Source organism: Callospermophilus lateralis, chromosome 17, assembly GCF_048772815.1.
Source record: "Callospermophilus lateralis isolate mCalLat2 chromosome 17, mCalLat2.hap1, whole genome shotgun sequence".
Lineage (NCBI taxonomy): Eukaryota > Metazoa > Chordata > Mammalia > Rodentia > Sciuridae > Callospermophilus > Callospermophilus lateralis.
Genome location: NC_135321.1, coordinates 45,193,774 through 45,214,885, shown reverse-complemented (window position 1 = coordinate 45,214,885; position 21,112 = coordinate 45,193,774). Strand labels below are relative to the sequence as shown.

At 35.4% G+C, this 21,112-nt stretch overlaps 1 protein-coding gene across 2 annotated transcripts in view; it reads right to left on the bottom strand.

The window, feature by feature from the left end:
* The window catches only part of Osbpl1a (oxysterol binding protein like 1A), a 206,631-nt gene that overhangs the window by 143,135 nt on the left and 42,384 nt on the right, over positions 1-21,112 (bottom strand). For both annotated transcript variants that reach the window (XM_076837292.2, XM_076837290.2), the window contains exons 6-11: positions 19,925-20,010; positions 18,646-18,790; positions 3,938-3,999; positions 3,793-3,837; positions 304-377; positions 140-203 (exon numbers count right to left, since the gene is read on the bottom strand). In XM_076837292.2, the coding sequence (XP_076693407.1) occupies positions 140-203; positions 304-377; positions 3,793-3,837; positions 3,938-3,999; positions 18,646-18,790; positions 19,925-20,010 (476 nt within the window). The remainder of the gene's footprint in view (positions 1-139; positions 204-303; positions 378-3,792; positions 3,838-3,937; positions 4,000-18,645; positions 18,791-19,924; positions 20,011-21,112) is intronic.

The window sequence follows — 21,112 nt, the reverse complement described above, 5'->3', positions numbered from 1 at the left end:
TCCACATCTTTAATTTTTCTCAAATTAAATACATACAAGCACTTTCGAGGCCATTGCATAGAATCTCAAGATTTGTTTGGGGCAATCATTTGTGGAACTGATTTCACAGTATGTGCAAAAGATGCATATCTCATCTTACCGTACATACTGCTTGAGTGAGGTGTTTGCATCCCTGGCGATAAATATTATGGACTGCATCAGGCCTTCAAAATAATCAAGACAAAAGCAAGAGATAAGTGAAAAAATGTAAGGTTTCAAATTTATATACTGAAAGTTAATAAGTGTAAAGATTATAATACTTACTGTTTCCTATACCATGAAAGGACTCCATGTTCTAACACTACCCAGAATAATCTCCAGCCAAAAAATCTTGAACTCTAAAGGAGAAATGACAAAGATTTCCCAAGCTGACACATACTTGATTGATAAAAAGTAATTAAGTGCTAACAGTTTTGTCTGAGTCTTCATCCAGACAGTAGTACAGAACATTAAAAAACGTTCAAACATGAACTGAGATACTAAGTGTAGTAACAAAAACATAACACTTCAGGGTGACAGGAACAGAAGAAATGCTACACTGGTGAAATCAATGGGGAGTACATTTATGGTTACTGGTCAGGAATATTTATGAAAATATACCAGCTGTGCACTTCAAAAACAATTTCCTCAAAGTTGTTTATAAATATCTAATAGAAAAAAAATTATCCTAATTTTATATAAGCACACATGAACATAAATATATAAAAGGATTGCTTGCAACTGTAAAAGAAATTATGTGCTATAATGTGGTTCATCCTAAAAGTAATTCCTAAGCACAAAGAAGTTTTTAGAACCAAAAGAATTTCATGTGTGAACCCTGTAATGATTCAAATATTAATTTTTTCCCAAGTCCTCCATAGTTTGAAGTTCATAACAAAAATAATACTGTAATTCTATAGTTTAGTGAGAAAAAAGTACTCTTCCAATTCCTTTTTTGTAGATTCTTATAACAATTGATAACAATCAGGTGAAGCTACTTGAAGTCCAAAGTGTAAAAATCACTTACATTTTAAGGCACAAGAATTACCAAATCACATATACAGATGCTCCTCAACTTACAATGAACTTATAGCCCAATAAGTCTATCACAAGTTGAAAATACTGTAAAGTCAAAAATACATTTAAGGGTATAGCTCAATGGCAGAGCACTTGCCCAATATGTGCAGGGCCCTGGATTCCATCCCGATCAACACACACACACACACACACATACACACACACACACACACACACACACACACACACACACGGCGGGGGGGGGGGGGACATGACACTTAATACATATAACCTACCCCAATATCACAGCTTAGCTAAGCCCACCTTAAATATACTCAGAACATTTTCATTAACCTGTGGTTGGGCAATATAATTTACTACAAAGCCCATTTTATAATAAAGTATTAAATATCTCATGTACACACAGAGATGGGCATTTTGTAGTAATAATGGGATTCAAAAACAAAACATGCTGAAGTCATAGCTCAGGGCAGAGTGTATAGTTAGCATGGACAAGGCCCTGGGTTTGATCTCCAACTCTGCAAAAAAAAAAAAAATTTAAAAAACAACAAACACAGTTTCCAAAACTGCTGGCAACACAGCACCCAGTATAGTCTTGCTTGCTTCCCCTCATAATCACAAGGATGACTAGGAGCTGCAGCATGTCACCAATGCCCCAGCAGCCCAGAAAAAGAGCAAAATTCAAAGTATGGTTCCTACTGAATACAAATCCTTTCCATATAAAGTTGAAAAAGGGCAAATCAATCCAGTTAATCAAAAACCAGCTGTACTTCAGAAATGACTGAAAAATTTTTAAGAGAAATGAAGAATTTAAGAATTTAAGATTTTTAATTTTTTTTTTTTTGTATCAGGGATTGAACTGGGGGAGCTTAACCACTGAGCTATATCCCCAGTTCCAAGACCTTTTCATGTTTTATTTTGAGACAGAGTCTTGCCAGGTTGCTGAGGCTGACCTTAAATTTGGGATCCTCCTGCCTCAGCCTCCCAAGCAGCTGAGAATACAGGCGAGAGCCAAAGCACCCACATCAGTTTTTCATTTATTTATTTATTTATTTTTTGGTACCAGGGATTGAATTCAGGGGCACTCAACCACTGAGCCACATCCCCAGCCCTATTTTGTATTTTATTTAGAGACAGGGTCTCACTGAGTTGCTTAGCAACCCTTGCTTTTGCTGTGCTGGCTTTGAACTCACAATCCTCCTGCCTCCCAAACTACTGGGATTACAGGTGTACACCACTATACCCGGCTCAGAATTTCATTCCTTTTTAAGACTTGGTAATATTTTATTGTATGCATTTATTTATTTATTTTATTGTATGCATTTTATTGTATGCTATTGTGAATAATGCTGCGATGAACATTTACACACAATTAAATTTGAATTCCTCTTTGAAATTCCTTTAGCACATAGCCATGAATGGAATTTCTGGTTATATGAAGTCATATGAAAATTCTGTTTAATTTTTGGAGAAACTGTGAAGCTGTTTTCCACAGTGTCTGCACCATTGGACATTCCCACCAGTGCACAAAGGTTCCAACTTCTTCACATCCTTATCTAAACTTGTTCTTTTCCATTTTTGTTGTTTTGTTTTATAGTCATCCTAGTAGGTATGCCCAGCACAATTTGATCCTTAGAATCTGAGCAGAAACTTTCACAAGCAGCAATGTGAAAGAAGAAGGAGACTGACCGTTTTGGATTTGAAAATATACTGACACACCAGGTGCAATGGCAGTGGCGTGTAATCCCAGCAACTTGGGAGGCTAAAGCAGGGGGATTGCAAGTTCAAGGCCAGCCTCAGCAACTTAGCAAGACCCTGTCTCAAATTTTTAAAAAATTTTCTAAAATTAAAAAAAAAAAAACCAGCTGGTGATGTGGCTCAGTAGTGGAGCATCCCTAGTACCAAAAAGGAAAAAGAAAAGACACTGATGCCACCATTTTAAGGAGTTTAATCTAGGTCAGCTTTAACTATAGATGTTTACTGGCAGTCTCATTTTATGTCCTGTGACATAAAGAGGGGGCAGTGGGGACATAAAAGTTATAGAGATCCTCCTCACTTATAAAGATGTTAACTGGTTCCTGTTAAGGGACAACATCAAGTAAATTAATGAGTTACCCATAGGTAGCAATAAAGTATGGACATGTAATAATCAATATATTCTATACCTCATCTGTAAGGAAGTTTTCCAGAGTTGAAGACAAATATCAGGGGACAAAATTCAATCTCCTGAAACAACTCGGTAAGACTCAAATTAACATTCACTTTTCGAACTCCCAACCCTCATATCAACCCAATATTATAGCCAATCATGTTGATTCTCTCTTCAATGAGAAAATAAAAGCAATTACAGTGGAACCCTCAGATCTCTTCTTCACGGACTGCCCCCTGTCTATTCTTCTGCTGTCTCAAGAGAGACCCCCACATATTTTTCAAGACCACCTGTCCCTTGGGGCTTGCCCTCCCAGTGGTGCCAGGTCCCCTAGGCTCTCCTATCCTTTCTCTCTGACATCTTCCTTTTGAGGCCACAAACACCTTTCCTTCACTAAACTCCTGAAACCCAATGTTTCTACTGGAAAACCCCTGACATAGTGAGCATGGAGCAAAAGAGGACTCCCCATAGCAGAATGAGGTCTGGAAACCAAAAAGGAAGAGCAATAAAGCAATAGATCCAGAAATGGAGTTGGAGGCGAAGGTGCATCAGTGGAGGAGGAAATTTAAAAAGCCATATGAACTTACCTTCCAGAGAGGACCTTCATATCGTTTCAAGGTTTTGTAGATGACCTATCAAAAATATATTTTGTTAAAAATGCATCTATAGATTTCAATATTTTAGAAAAAAAATTCTAAAACTATTATGTACATTTAACCCATTATTACATACCTTGTTACCAACAAGAATATGTTTCATCTCAGCACCCTGGGCAAGGTCAAGAGGTTTCTGTTCTGTATAAAATACAAGGGGAAAAAGCCCCAATGAGCTCAATTGTACTATAAAGTTGATTCTGCAACTGCAATTGAAGCATCTTCATTCTTCCATCAACCACACTACCCCATTTCTACCACCCTACTCTCCTCTGCAAAACAATCACCTATCAGAAGTTGCCATCTCAATTCTTTAGGGTCTCATTTTTAGCAGCTACTAACCCAGCAAATCAGATTAACCTCAGAACACTCTGAGATCTGTCAAGCTTTTTGATCTTAAATCACCATTTTCCAAGATTGCTGTAACAAATTACCACAAACTACCAAATTATATTGTTATATTTATTTATAATGTATTTATAATATACCAAATTATATTGTGAATGTATGAATTTGTAACAATGAATCCCACTAGTAAAAAATAAAAAAAAAATTTAAGTTACACATAGTTTAAAACAATATGAACAGATTATAATTTAGTTATTTAAACATTGTATAAATTTAAATCATTACTTAGCCCTTTTATAAACTGCAAACACTTGACATGTATTGGCAACTTTTTTATACATTTTTTTTTGTGGTGAGGGAAAGTTCTAGGGATTGAACACAGGGGTGCTTAACCACTGAGCCATCTCTCTATCCCTTTTTATTTTATTTTTTAAAATTTTAGGACAAGGTCTTGCTAAGTTGCTTAGGGCCTCACTAAGTTGCTGAGGCAGACTTGAGCTTCAGATCCTCCTGTCTAAGCCTCCCAAATTACTGGGATTATAGACATATGCCATCACGCATCGCACATTTTTTTTCAAGAGAGTCTATTTATGTGTCAATCGCCACTGTAGGCACTGGGGATTCAGCAGTGAACATTAAACAAAAATGGGATAGGAGGATAGGAAAAGAACAGAAATAAGGAAAGAATGTTAGTGATCTAAAAAGACATATCAGGCAATGAACTATATTATGCCAAGATTTTTTAAATGACAGATTTGACAGATTGGATGGGATATTTTAGATTGGAGGTTGAGGGACATACCTGGGAAGACCTTTCTAGGAAGGGATATTTATACTGAAAAGGAGGAGTGAGCCTCATGAAAACAGAGTGGAAAGGCATTCCAGCAAAGAGAAGAGCTAATGCAAAGGACTTCAGGGAGGCAGAAATGAATTAGTGGGCAAGAGATGAAGTTAGAAAGGCTATACCATACAAGGGCTTTACATACCAGACATTTGTGAGACAGTATAAAAAAACAGAGTTTTAATCTAAATATGAGAGAAAGCCACCACAGGGTTTCAAATAAAAGAGTAAGATGATCTGACTTATGTTTAAACTGTCAAAGTGAGTTTGAGCTATTTCATAGTGGTAAGAAATTACCAGGCTGGGGTTGTGGTTCAGCAGCAGAGCGCTCACCTAGAACACATGAAGCCCTGGGCTCGATCCTCAGCACCACATAAAAATAAGTAAATAAAATAAAGGTATTGTGTCCAACTACAACTAAAAACTAAATATTTAAAAAAGAAATTACCATATTAATAGGATACTATTGTGCTTCTGTTAATAACTCTGATACAAATTCACATACCATACAATTTACTAATTAAAGGTACACAATTAAATAGTTTTTAATATGTTCAGAGTTGTACTACCATCATGTAATTTTTAAAGGAGTGCTTAGCTATATTTGACACACTGAAATATTTACAGATGAAATGGCATACTATCTGGAACTTCCTTAAAATAATCCAGGTTGTAGGACAAGATATAAGGAGAGCAGCCATTACTGAGAATTCCTGAAGGAGAATGAGGCACATATCAATTAATTATACTATTCTAGTTTTTAAGTTTTAAGAATCTCCATCACAATATTTTTTAAAAGGTCATTGTAGAGGCTGGGTGGAAAATGGCTTATACACATGAGTAAGGGAAAAATCAGAGATTAGTGGTGACTCCAATAATGCTGGTCAAAGGCAGTGGTGGTTTGCCCTAGACATTCAGAATTCAAAGAGATGGTCTTTAATATAGAGAAGCATATGGGTTTGGGATTTATTTTAGAGTCAATTTATAGAACTGCTAATGTATAAAGCTGGAACTGATAAAAATTATTTCTTTGTGAGGAAAAAATATTTTTAAACATTAACCAAGAAATTAATCAGTCTAGTTTTTCTAACTACCAAATAGAAAGATGACTTATAAAGGTCTGCAATTCAGTGTTATTTTCACTCTACCTTAGGGCACTTTTGAGAAACCATTCCTTTAGGCAGAGGGAAAGAAGATAATATGATTTCTATCATAAAATTCTGTCCTAATACCAAAAATAAATTCTGAACTCCTGCTAACTAGATGAAATCCCATGACAGAGCCTCATTTCTATACTCAATGTCTAAAGTACCTGACATACAATAAGAACTCAATGAAATATAATTTGAATTAAGCAAAATAACTTCGCTACCTACATGAGCTCCATAACCAATCATTTCAAAAATGTATATTTCTAATTGACTGAGATAAGCAAAAAAGATGGAATATTTTAAACTTGCATGATATATATTTGTCCCTTAATGGGAAAATTCAATAGATTCCATTTCTCTCCAAATGAATTTCCACAGAATACAATTTTAATTAAATCCCAACTTTTTCAGGAACCTGAAAGAATAAACAAATGAGAAGGTCAAAGAAAATCCTAAAAAATAAAGTAAGAGAGTGGGGCTCAGCAGCAGCACACTTGCCTGGCATGTGTGCCACAGTGGGTTCGATTCTCAGCACCTCATATAAATAAAGGAGAAATTTATTTAAAAAAAAAAAAGGAATAAGGGGAAAACTTACCAGACATTAAAACAATCATTAAAAGTAGAATACTGGGGCTGAGATTGTAGCTCAGCAGTAGAGTGCTTGCCTAGCATGTGTGAAGCACTGGGTTTAATCCTCAGCACCACATAAAAATAAATAAATAAAAATATTGTGTCCATCTACAACAAAAAATATTTTTTAATGTAATACTGGCAAAGGAAGAGACAATTAAAGAAAACAGGACATAAAAACATTTTTTTAAATTTCAAATATTTTTATTTATTTGTTCTAACTAGTTATACATGACAGCAGAATGCATTTTAACTCATTGTACACAAATGAAGCAGAACTTCTCATTTCTCTGGTTGTGCATGATGTAGAGTCGCACCATATGTGCAGTCATACATGTACGTAGGTAATGATGTCCATCTCATTCTACCATCTTTCCTGCGCTCATTCCCCCACCTCTTCCCTTCCTCTCCTTTGCCCAAAGTTTCCCCATCCATCCCATGCCCCTGCACCCATTGTGGATCAGCATCCACTTATCAGAGAGAGCATTCGACCTTTGGTTTTTGGGGATTGGCTTACTTTGCTTAGCATGATATTCTTCAAATACATCCATTTGCGTGCAAATGCCATAATTTGATTCTCTTTTAATGTTGAATAATATTCTATTTTGTATATATACCACAGTTGCTTTATCCATTCATCTACTGAAGGGCATCTAGGTTGGTTCCACAGTTTAGCTATTGTGAATTGGCAGTGTCACTATAGTATGCTGATTTTAAGTCCACTGGGTATAGACCGAGAAGTAGGATAGCTGGGTCAAATGGTGGTTCCATTCCAAGTTTTCTATGGAATCTCCATACTGCTTTCCAGAGTGGTTGCACCAATTTGCAGTGCCACCAGCAATGTATGAATGTACCTTTTTCCTCCACAGCCTTGCCAACACTTATTGTTGCTTGTATTCTTGATAATTGCCATTCTGACTGGAATGAAATGAAATCTCAGCGTACTTTTAATTTTCATTTCTCTAACGCAATGGGGGCATGAGGGAAGAATGCATTTCAACTCATTGTACACAAATGTAGCAGAATCATGTGATTGCTAGAAATGTTGAATATTTTTTCATACATTTGTGATTGATTGTATATCTTCTTCTGAGAAGTGTCTGTTCAATTCCTTAGCCCATTTATTGATTGGGGTTTTGTTTTTGTTTTTGTTTTTTTGAGTTTTTTTTTTCATTGACCACCTTGATTTAATTGATATTTAACAGATCAGTATATCAAATAGCAGCAAAATAGTACACATTTTTTTAAATACAATAGTACTGTTAGGAGGATAAATCATATATTGTTCCAAAAAATCCACTCTCAATAAATATTTAAGACATCTGTATAGATTATTTTTAACAAAAGGCAATAAAGAGGAAAGCAATGACATATGGGTTGACTAAGAGAATAGTTACCCTGTCTTCTTTTCAATTACAATAAATTTTATGAGGTTTCCATGGGATATGATATGTGTTTTTTTTCTGCTTTCAATCAGTGTATTACCCTATTTTGTACCACATGAAATGAACTACCATACAATTCAATGATGAATTATAAAATAATATTATAACACAAAAAAATTTAGATGTAATAATTGTGGCTATACTGTTAATTAAGTGATTTTGTTTTCTTTTAAAACAAGAATACATTTCACTCACTAAATTGATCAAGCATTACTCTGCTTAACTTTGGAATGGGAAGATATGATATTCCCTATGAACTAAATCTGAGATATCACTTAAACAAGACTAATTTTCCAAAATTTACAATCACTTTTCATATTTATAGCTGTTATTTAAAAATGTTGTTTTCTTTATGTTATTTTTACTGTTTAATTAAGATTTTCACCTATTTCTAAGAATATTTCTCAATTTTATCTTGAAAATCCAAGGTGAACCTAGACTAAGTTCAGGAAAAAGTCAAGTCAGATTCAAATAAATTTGTGAGCCTAACTTAAAAACATAGGCATAGGTATATAGATAAAGAAAAATAAATTGGACCCAATTGAATAGGCAGGCATATGAACATAAAGTCTGATGGAAAGATTGCTTCTCTGATTAATTCTGCATGGGCAACAGATGTCCTATTGCCTGATTGATCTGACAGAACAATTCAATTTTCACTCTGATAAAGGGCCATATAAAATCATGCCAAACTGAATACTGTATTACCACTAGTTTGTGTCACAGATAGCAACAGATAGCATAGATCCAGTCAAACAGTGTTCTTCTTCATACTAGAAATTTAGAAATATGAGACATCTTTAAGTATGGATGGAATTTAAGCAGTGATTGCAAATATAAATAAGCATATTATATTTTATCAGAGCTGAGTAAACATGTCAAACTCCAGATATTTAACATAGAAGTGAGATAGTGTCATGTATGAGACTGTAGGAGAGTAATTGACCCATGTTATCAAGATCTGAATTGAATAATTATTTTACAGATATATGTTAATTTTTGTATTTGTGAACTTGGAAGTAATTTAGCCTGATAAAGAGACTGCTGTCTTATTTTAAAACATCATGGACATCTACTTACACATATACATTTCATATCTAAGGATGTCTGTGTGCTATGATATGTGTTTTTAGCAGCAAGAACTCAAGTGAAGAAAGCTAAAGCTAGAAGGTAGATAAATGAAATCATAGTTTACCAGCAACTAGGTAATTTTGAACACATGGATTTACTTCTTTACATCACTATTGAAGCAAATAAAATCTTTAATGCTTCCTAAATGAAGCAATAATGCTTCCTTCTTTGTCCTATTGGCTGTTATCATTCCAATAAATTTTTGATTTTCTAAGGTCAACTCAAGTGAGAATTTTCCTATCTCTAAACTTTAAGAAAGAGAACTCAAGGGCTAGAGATATAGCTCAGTTGGTAGAGTGCTTGCTTTGCATGCACAAGGCCCTGGGTTGAATCCAGTACACCGTGAAAAAATAAAAATAAAAAACAGAATCCAAGCCCCATTCACAAATACTAAGACCAGAGCCATTAGTTTCTGAGCTTTTTATTGTTTGGATATGAGATGTCCCCCAAAAACTCGGGTGAGACCATACAAGAAAATTTAGAGGTGAAATGACTGGGTTATGAAAGCCTTAATGTAATCAGTGCATTAATCCTCTGATGGGAATTAACTGGGTAGTAACTATGGCAGGTAGGATGTGACTGGAGTAGGTGGGTTGATGGGGACATATTTTGGGGGTTTATATTTTGTCTGTGGTGAGGGGGGAGATTCTCTCTCTTTCTCTTTCTCTCTTTTGTCTTTTGTCTCTTGCTGCTTCTTGGTTACATATCCTGAGCTGCTTTCCTCTGCCACATTCTTTTGCCATGATATTCCGCCTCAACTTGGACCCCGAGGAATGGAGTTGGTCCTCTATGGATTGAGACCTCGGAAACCTTGAGACCTAAAATAAACTTTTCCTCCTCTAATTGTTCTTTTTTTAAAATTAATTTTTATTGTTGGTTGTTCAAAACATTACATAGTTCTTGATATATCATATTTCACACTTTGATTCAAGTGGGATATGAACTCCCATTTTTACCCCGTATACAGATTGCAGAATCACATCAGTTGCACATCCATTGATTTACATATTGCCATACCAGTGTCTGTTGTATTCTGCTGCCTTTCCTATCCTCTACTATCCCCCCTCCCCCCTCCCCTCCCCTCTTCTCTCTCTACCCCCTCTACTGTAATTCATTTCTCCCCCTTATATTTTTCCCCTTTCCCCTCACTTCCTCTTGTATGTAATTTTGTATACCCCTGAGGGTCTCCTTCCATTTCCATGCAATTTTCCTTCTCTCTCCCTTTCCCTCCCACCTCTCATCCCTGTTTAATGTTAATCTTCTTCTCATGCTCTTCGTCCCTACTCTGTTCTTAGTTACTCTCCTTATATCAAAGAAGACATTTGGCATTTGTTTTTAAGGGATTGGCTAGCTTCACTTAGCATAATCTGCTCTAATGCCATCCATTTCCCTGCAAATTCTATGATTTTGTCATTTTTTAATGCAGAGTAATACTCTATTGTGTATAAATGCCACATTTTTTTTATCCATTCGTCTATTGAAGGGCATCTAGGTTGGTTCCACAGTCTTGCTATTGTGAATTGTGCTGCTATGAACATGGATGTAGCAGTGTCCCTATAGTATGCTCTGGAATGAGCAATCTATTCAATGAAATAATAGGAGAAAACTTCCCAGAATTGAAGAATGAGACAGAATCCCAAATCCTAGAAGCCTACAGGACGCCGAATGTGCAAAATCATAAGAGATCCACACCTAGACACATTATAATGAAGATGCCCAACATACAGAATAAGGAGAGAATTTTAAAAGCTACAAGAGAAAGGAAGCAGATTACATTTAGGGGTAAACCAATCAGGATAACAGCTGATCTTTCAACACAGACTCTGAAAGCTAGAAGATCCTGAATAATACATTTCAAACACTGAAAGAAAATGGGTTCCAACCAAGAATTGTGTATCCAGCGAAATTAAGCTTCAGGATGGAAGATGAAATTAAAACCTTCCATGATAAACAAAAGTTAAAAGAATTTGCAGCTAGAAAACCATCTCTTCAAAACATCCTCGGCAAAATATTACAGGAAGAGTTTTTTATATATTCTAGAAATTGACGCTCTATCTGATGTGTGTGTAGTAAAGATGTTCTCCATTCTGTGGGCTATCTCTTCACATTATTGATTGAAGAAGTTAAATTCTTAAAATGTATGAGAAAGATATGACATTAATGGAAAAGGAAAGATTACTTGATAAGGATATAAAATGATTAGCAATGTGGGACACATCAATTTTCATGCTCAAAACCCTAATCCATACTTGTAAAGGACCAAGCCCCTCATCATACTCTGATATCACCTACTGCTCCCCAGCACATCCTGCTCTAGCAGATTCTTTTCCCTCAAATACACCAAAAGCTCCCTTCTCATGAATTTTGACAGTTGCTTTCCATGAATGTTCTTCTGCCAGATCCTCAGGGCTTAGTCCCTCTTCAGCTCTTTATTCAAAGTCACTGCAGAGAACCTTTCCATCCTTTCCATCCTTTCTAAAGTGATAGCTCATTGTTATCACTCTCTATTCCTTTTATTCTATTTCTATTTTTTTGGACCTTACTGCCTGATAGCATGTATTCAGTTTTTGTCTATTACCTCCCATCAAAATACAAGCTCCAAGAGAACCAAGGGCACTGGCACACATCTGTGGTCCCAGCTACTCAATAGCAACCTTTTAATGTTTAAAGGGGAAGATTTTTTCAGTTGAGAATAGTATTTGTATGAAACCATGTGAAGACTTTAATAAAATGGTAAAAAAGATTTTAGGAATCATACTTTAACATCCATTTTTTTCAGTTTTGCGCCCATTTTAGTCCAAGCTTTTAGGGTTCCTCTGCTCCAATATTAAGGCAAGAAAACAACTTTAGCACTTAACTAATAATAATAAAATTATGTATAATGTGGCTTCTCACATTGCTGGATAATTCATGAAGCCCACTAGGGAAATCCTTTTCAGATGCCTAAACCGTCCTTTCATTCTTTTATATATTTACCTTTCAATGTTAAATGTATGTAAAATGCCATTAATCTTAAAAGGTAATCACAATTCTTCAGCTAGTATTATAATTCTTTTTTTAAACTTTTTAAATTACCTTTATTTATTCATTTATTTATTTGTTTGTTTTTAAGTGGTGCTGAGGATCGAACCCAGGGCCTCGGATGTGCTAGGTAAACACTCTACCGCTGAGCCACATCCCCAGCCCCACATCTTTCTACTTTTAGTATACATAAAAGTATTCATAAACAAAGTTATTTTAATGTTAAATATGGCTTTAAGTTGAAGTTACTGTACAACTTAGCTATCCTTCTACAATTTGCTCTATTCAAAATTTAGCCATGCTGACACATGTAGCTCTAGTTTTATCTATTTTAGTATTATTCCAAGGACAATCCACAGAAGATTTAAGCAGCTAGGTTTCTATTTTAAGTAGATCTAAAATAAACATCATAGTATATACCCCTTTATCTTCATGTAATTTTTTTCCATGAGGATGAATTTTAATCTAGATTTAATGACTCTCTCTGAAGCCTTTAATCACATGCTCATTTTCCCCTCTCCTGTATATCTTCTTTAGTGAAGTATCTGAACCTTTCAAATTGGGTTGCTTACTTCCTATTTATTTATAAGGGGATTTTTGTATAGTTTTAATACAAGTCTACTGTTGTAAGCACTTTCTGCCAATATTTTCTCCCACATAGGAGCTATTTAATAGTACCTATTAAAAAGAAAAATATTAATTTTTACAAAGTCCAATTTATCAATATTTCATTCATTTGGGAATCTCATATTTAGGAAAATTTTTTGCCAAACCCTAAGTAAGATTTTTTGGATTTAAAAAAAAATTATGGATTTAACCAGTTTTTTCATTTCTGTGATCCATTGAAAGCTAATTTTTATATCTGGCATGAGGTCAGGGTCAAGGGGCACTCTTTTGCATGCTGATATTCCATTTTTTCTAATACCACTTGTTGAAAAGTTTATCCTTTTCCAATGACTCCTTAACACTTCTGTCAAAATCCATTGACCATATTTATGGATTGATTTATGGACTCTCTCCTGCTCCATTGATCTATGTTATCTATTTTTTGTATCAATACCACACTGTCCTAAAATAAGACTGTGTACATCTCCTAAGTCTTTTCCATTTATATATAAAAATTTATGATCAATTTGTCAATTTGTATCAAAAAAGTATGCTGGAACTTTATTGGGATCACACTGAATCCTTAGATTAATTTGGGGACAACTGATTCCTCAACAATGCTAAGTCTTCTGATTCCTGAAAGTAGTACACTCTTCCATTTATTTAAATTTTCTTATATTTCTCTCACCAATTTTCTGGGTTTTTTTCAGTGTACAAGTTTTGTACATTTTTCATCAAGTTTCTTAGTAAGTATTTAATAAAATCATAATACTATTATAAATGGCTTGGGTTTTTTCAAGTTCAGTTTCTGAGTAGTATTGAAAAACATAATTGATCAAATAGCTAAGCTATGGAACCAATCGAGGTGCCCTTCAACAGATGAATAAAAATGTGGTATATATACACAATGGTAAATTACTTAGCCATCAAGAAGGAAGCTGGGCACGGTGGCACACACCTATAATCCTAGCAGTTTGGGAGGCTGAAGCAAGAGGATCATGAATTCAAAGACAGACTCGGCAACTTAGCAAGGCCCTAAGCAACCTAGTGAGATCTTGTCTCTAAAGAAAATATTTTTAAAAGGCTGGGGATATGGCTCAGTGGTTAAGCACCCCTGGGTTTAATTCCTGGTACCACAAAAAGAAGAAGAAGAATGAAATTATGGAATTTGCCAGTAAATGAATGGAATTGAAGACTATCATGCTAAGTGAAATAAGCCAATCCCAAAAACCTAAAGGCAGAATATTCTCTGATATGTCGATGCTAACACACAATAAGGGGTTGAGGGGAAGAACAGAAGTTCAATGAATTAGACAAAGCAGAATGAAGGGGAAGGAGGGAGATGGGAATAGGAAAGACAGTAGAATGAATAAGACATAACTTTCCTATGTTCATACATGAATACATGACCAGTGTAATTCCACATCATGTTCAACCACAAGAATAGGATCCTAATTAGAATAAATTATACTTCAGGCATGGACAATATGTAAAAATACATACTACTGTCATGTATATATAAAAAGAACTAAAAATGTACATATAATTGATCTTTTTACATTGAATACTAGTTCACTATTAATATGGATGATCATAACAATCTGTGAGTAAAGACAGTTTTACTTTTTTCAATGACTTTAGTCATTTTTCTTTATCACATTTGTTAGGACTTCCAGTGTGAGAATATGAATAATAGGAATAAAGGAGAGGAATTAACTCCATTATGGCCAAAAGTAGAGCCTCTTAATGTTTAAAGATTGTAATGTGTATTGTATCTTTAAAGTACATGGAGTTTAATAATCAGTATGAAAAAGAGACATCTAAAATCACCTCTTTCTCATGGCTAGCCTATGATCTTAGCATTCTTTAACCACTCAAAAAATGTGCCTCTGTCATCTGTCAAGCTCCCATAAGTGCATGCTTTCATTTTTAAACTACGTGGTCTGCTCATCTACCTTGAGTCAATACCCAAACCAAGATCTTGCTGAGAGATCCTATTCATCTCATGATTTTAATTAACTCTTTGTGCTAATAATTCCCAAGTATCTTTCTTCCCCAGATTTTTCCATTAACCTCAAATTTCTATTTTCAAATGTCTCACTTGATTTATATAATAGATAGTTCAAAATTTAAATATCTTTAAAAGCCAAACTCCCTTTGGATCAGCTGCTAACTTGCTACCTTCCCTTCCTCAACAACTAAAGGCATTTTCCAAACACTCAAGTCAAACTCTGTCATCCTTGACCACTTCACATCCAAACCATGACAAAACCCTGGCCACTCTACCTTAAAAACGTATTAAAAACCTAACCACTGAACTACTACCTGTGTTGCCACAATCCTACTGAAGTCAACACCATCTCTCACCCAGATTATTCCAACAGCCTCTTCCTTGCTGTTCCTCTCTCTCCCTGCCCTCCTGCAGTCTATTCTACTTACAGCTAGCCAGATGATATTATGTAACTTAAGTCAAATTGTATCACTGCTGCACTCTAAATCCCCCATCTTCCCATCTCACTTAGATACAAAACTCCCTGAAAACAGGGGCTTGCCTGCTTTGCTTTCTTCACTGCTCCAGATCCCGAGTATCTGGTATTACCCAGCACATAAACACTCTAAGTATTTGTTGAATAAATGAGTCTTAATTACCATAGGGTCATTAGTCCTTTTATCCAGCAGAATACCCCAGATTCTCTTCCCTTTTTACATTTTGAACCTTTGACTTTCTTAGAATTGATTTGAATTCATAAATTAATTTTGGGAGAACCCCTAGCTTTTAAATGTTGAGTTCCTCTCCACCCAAAGCATGATAGGTCTATTTTTTGATGTTCTTTTATGTTGTGGTCATAATTTCCTCCATAAAAAACTAAGCATTTTTATCAAATATATACCCACTTTTTTTTGCTATTACCATAAATGTTACCTTTTAAAAAATTACATTTCTGCCACAATTAAATCTTCAAGCTCTTTTTCTATTACATATTCCTCCTTAAATTTAAATGCTTAAATTTCCCTTTGCCTTAAAAAACCTCCATTTGAGGCTGGGGATGTAGCTTAGAGATAGCACACTTGCTGGCATGTGTGAAGCCCCTGAGTTCCATCCCCAATGCCACACAAAACAAAAATAAATAAATAAATAAAAATTTAAAACTCCACTTGGCTATGAAGCCATCTGTTCTTAAATGGAAGTAGTTAAGTAGTGCTAACTCAGCTTCTTCACTTCCTACTCAATCCTTAAGCCCTAACCTAGCCTTTGTTCAACAATGGTCCAGTGAAAACTGCTCTTTCAGAAATGACCCCCACGCATTGAGTCAATGAATTCCACAGCCCTTGCTCAGTGTTTATCTTCTTCAGTCTAAGTTGAACATGATACCAATAACATCAAACCCCTTTGCTCTGAATTTTTTCTCTTCTTTTGGCTTCCATTAAACTGATTTTCTTTCCCTTCTCGTGGGTATGTCCCCTTCTCCATCCTCCAATTTCTCTCATACCTTTATTCCAGGAAGAACTTGTATTCTATTTTAGGGATATAGGGAGAGCCTCTTGAGGGAAGCAGAGTTTCAGCCAGCTCTTGAAGTGAGAATAGGGTTTACCATATGGATAAGTAGAAAAGAAGAATTTCTGGCAGAAAGAATAGCATATGCAAGTTGGGTGTAGTGGTGGACACCTGTAATTCTAGCAACTTGGGAGGCTGAGGCTGGAGGACCACAAGTTTAAGACCAGCCTGAGCAACTTAGCAAAACCCTGCTTCAAAAAGGAAAAGGGGTTGGGGATGTAGCTCATTGTCCGAGAATACCTAGGTTCAATCCCCAGTATAAAGAAAAAAAAAAAAAAAAAGCCAAGTGAGGAAAGCATTGTTAACTTAACACAGAGCCTTGAATAGTTTGGTACATTCAGAGCCGTACTGTCCAATATGGTAGATGCAAATCATATGTAGTAATAGGTACCTGAAATGTGGCTATTCCAAATTGAGGTGTGCTGCAAGTGACCTTCCAAATTAAGGGGTAAGATGGCCTGCCATTCCAAGGCTTTCTACTATATATGCCTAACCTGTATGCAGTAGTACCTAATGCTGTTCCTCTTATGTGCTCTTGGATGTGACAACCTGGAGATATCTCCTAAACTTATGTTTTCATCTTCATGTCTTTTTGTAATCTTTTCTCTGCCAAGAATACCCTTTCCCAAACTTCTTATCATAGGGAATCAAAATCTTAATAAAAGTATTATGTTTATAGAATTAGAGAAAAACCTAAGGATACGGCCTTTTGTTAGAGATACAAATTGAAACATTTAGACATGATTTTTTTAAAGATCCTACTAGGATTTCAGAGTCTATATCAAATACCTACTCCTTCATGTGAAATAATTCTTATTTAACCCAAACCTTCAACAAACACACATATTAGAATATATTATGTGCTATATGTTGCTCTAGGTGCTAGTTAAACCTGTTAATAAAATGTTATCCCTGGCCAAATGAGGTTAGTCTTTAGGCAGACAGTTCCATAAGAAATCTATTACAATGAAACATAATTTAGGCTCTGATGGAGCTGGATACAAAGTCCTTCCTACAGGAGCACTGACAAGTCCTAATACAGGCTGGTGTCAGGCAGAGGGAAGCATCCTAAAGTGACATAAAAGGCCCTCATGGGATATTCTCCCTTTAATTACCCAAGACATTTCTGGTAGCTTCTTTTCTGTTTATCCAATTCTATCTTGGATATAGTCAAGCATGTACCCTAGACTCCCAACATCTGTAGATTCCATATTTGCCAACTTTCCCATTGCTAAATTTATTTAACACCAAAATTAATACCTATGGTGATTTCTTGGTTATTCATGCATATTCTCAGAGTGGGGAAAAGTTTTGAGTTGCCCAAGACTCACTTGCCCAGCTTCTTCTACAAGTTGAGCTAGAACAAGGTGATACTTGGTTCAGCTCTCATAAGGAACAAGTGTCCCTGCTGTGGTTTATATTCAGAGTCACATTTTTGTGTTTTTGTTGGCGACTTTGATGTTTTAAATGGCCCTAAAGCACAGTGTTGAAGTACTGCCTAGTGTTCCTAGGTACAAGATAGTGATATGCCTTCCACAGAAAACACAACTTAGCCAAGCTTCATTCAGGCATAATTATGATTTCGTTACTCATGATCTGAGTTATTAATGAATCAACAATATATATTAAATAAGGTGTTTTTAAACAGACCCACAAATGTTATAGATCAGTGGGTGAAAATGTGACGAGAGGCCCCCAGGAACCTCCTGAGCTTCTAGGAACAATGGTTCAGAATTCATTAATTCAGTATTGGTGGCAATGTTCCAGGACATAACTACTACAATTGGAATCAACAGTACTTATCTTTCCCTCAAGGGTCAGATCTATCTTAGTCATCACTGGTGCTTCCTTTGGCATAGGTAAGCAATACTAAAGAGTTTAAATCTTAACTGAAAAGAAAACTAATGTTTATTATTTCTTTAGTGAATGCCTTGACTTCAAAAATAGAGATCATACAGTTTAACAAAGGCTGACTACTAAAACAAAATAATCTTATATAATATTGACGCATTTTATGGCTTCAGAATGACCAGCAAAGGCTTTCATCAATATGCTTACCATTTTTGTTCTTCAGATTAGGATCTGCTCCACTTTTTAGAAGTTTTAAGGCACACTGCTTGTGGGCCCGGTAGGCTGCACAGTGCAACGGTGTATTTCCTAACTGATCCGAACAATTAACATCAGGAGGATTAGGCCTGTTGAGCTACCAATGAGAGAAATGCAATGCAGAATTATACATCAAAAGCAGACTTTCTCCCAGAAGGTGTTCAAGCAGAGCCTGGAGAACAGCAGGACTGGTTTGGCATTTAGACTATATATGACTTCTGGCTCACTAAACCAGCCAACCCTACCACTCCTGTGCTCGTCCCACAAATGCCACTAGATCGCAGGCCTATGTCCAGTTTCCACAGCCCTTGATGACAAGACACTACACGCTATGCCAGTGACACCCTATCCACCCCTGGCATTAAAATTTCACCAAATGTGCTTGCTCCGACCAGTTCTGTATTTATTTCACACTCATGACAGCAAAGCTACGAATCAGGCTACCATGAACAGTCCCTGAGGAGAGTTAAAACCATAGATGTTAAATGTGTAAATGTCAAAGTTCTATTGAATTTGTTGTTCCCACCTTACTGTTTTAGGAACTTCTTTATATAGTCTCCATTTCACAAAATTTTAAAAAATGTTTCAGGCACTAAACTTAGAAACTAAAGGAGCTGTTTCAAATAAAGCTGAAATAACTTTAAAGCAAATGGCAATGCTTCAGTCTTGAATTCAGAACAAATTTAGAGTTTCATGTTTAATGAGACTATGCAGGAAATGGAAACTGGAAAGTAGGTCTCCTAGGAGGAAAAAAAAAAGTATGCAAAGCTTTTAATCTGCACTAACATGATATAATATTCTGAAATACATCCCTTTTTTCTATTTTCTAGAAGGACAGCATTCCTTTCAGAAATTACTGCTCATCAAAATTAGGGAGAAAAACTTACCCCTTTAGAGACTCCTACATATTCTGTTTAAATTTTAAATTGGTTTAATCCAAAAAAATAATTTAAGTTGTCCTTACATTAACTATTTTCTATTAAAAATTAGATTTTTATCCATCAGGTTTTCAGCAGGGGGTGGGAATGTAAATCAGAAATTCAGAAAAACAAATCACCATTTAAAATGTGTCCTGCTTAAACTTTACCTGCTTAATGTTGTTAGACATTTAAGGACTTTTGTCCTATTATTATAATCTCTGACACTTTCAGTCCCCTGTTCATGAAATTATGAACTTTACATTAAGTTTAAAATTTCTTGAAGAACTGCCTTTTGCTTATTGTTGTATTACCAGAGCTGTGAGTTCTGCTGTTTTGCCTTCTCTTGCTGCTGCTAAAAGCAATTCTTCAAGCTTTCTTTGTTGTGTCCTTTCTACAGCTGCAAAAAGAAAACATGTATGATTCTGCTACCAGTCAGCATCCTATTAGCAACTTAATTACAAAGACATATAAAGAAAAATGTGGTCATAGTGAAAAATGTTTTGAACTGTAATTCAAATGCAGACTATAGACTCTCATCCTTTCAGATGAGTTCAATTTCCTTCAAGTTTGATGGAATTATGTTTTCAATTCAGTGGACTTTGTTTTATTCACCATAATACTCAACAAAATTATGAATTACTTTTGTATAGTGAAATACTATTATGTATCTATCTGCTTGGAAAGGTAGATAAACTGTGTTCAGACCTTCCAGAACCTTTTAAAGGGAAGAGAAAAATAATAAGAAATAGCATTGGTAGAAAGATGAACAAATCACATAAACACATGCAGATAGGTTTTAATCTACTTACATACTTCCACATATTATAAAATTTATTCTACTTAATAAATATAATAACACTACTACCAAGTGCTATTCAATACACTTAAAAAATATTAACTCATTACATCATCCTACCCACCCTGAAGTAGTTGTTACTATGCTAATTCTATGGACAAAGAAATGGAGGCATCAGGAGGTCAGGGAACTTGGCCAAGGTCATGAAGTGGAGGAGCTGGGCTGTGAATTTAGGCAAGCTGGTGCCAAAGCCCATGTTACTTTCAAATCATGTTTGCATGAAAAGAGCAACTGGCAACCTAATCTAAGAGTAGAATAAATTCTCATTTCTGCTAGATTTGGATTCTGTTTTGACTTACAGAAAAGAAACAATTTCATACAAAGTTTAGTAATCCCATTTAACACACATGTACAATATCCTATGCAAAGGCTCAAGAGAGGATTATTCTCCTGGCAGTTTTCCTGGCTAAGACGAGTCATGGGCAGAGAAACAGGCTGGGGAACCAGATTACTGGGGAAACAGATGAACATTTTTTAACAGTAATTACTACATGCTAATCCTTGATCCACATACTATGTAAACCACTGCATTTCAACTACAGAGAACACAAACATTGAATACAGGAAAAGTAAAAACCAGTTTAGCTTTGTCTTAAGAAATGATGAAGTAACTCAGAATCATCATCATCTATTCTCACATTTT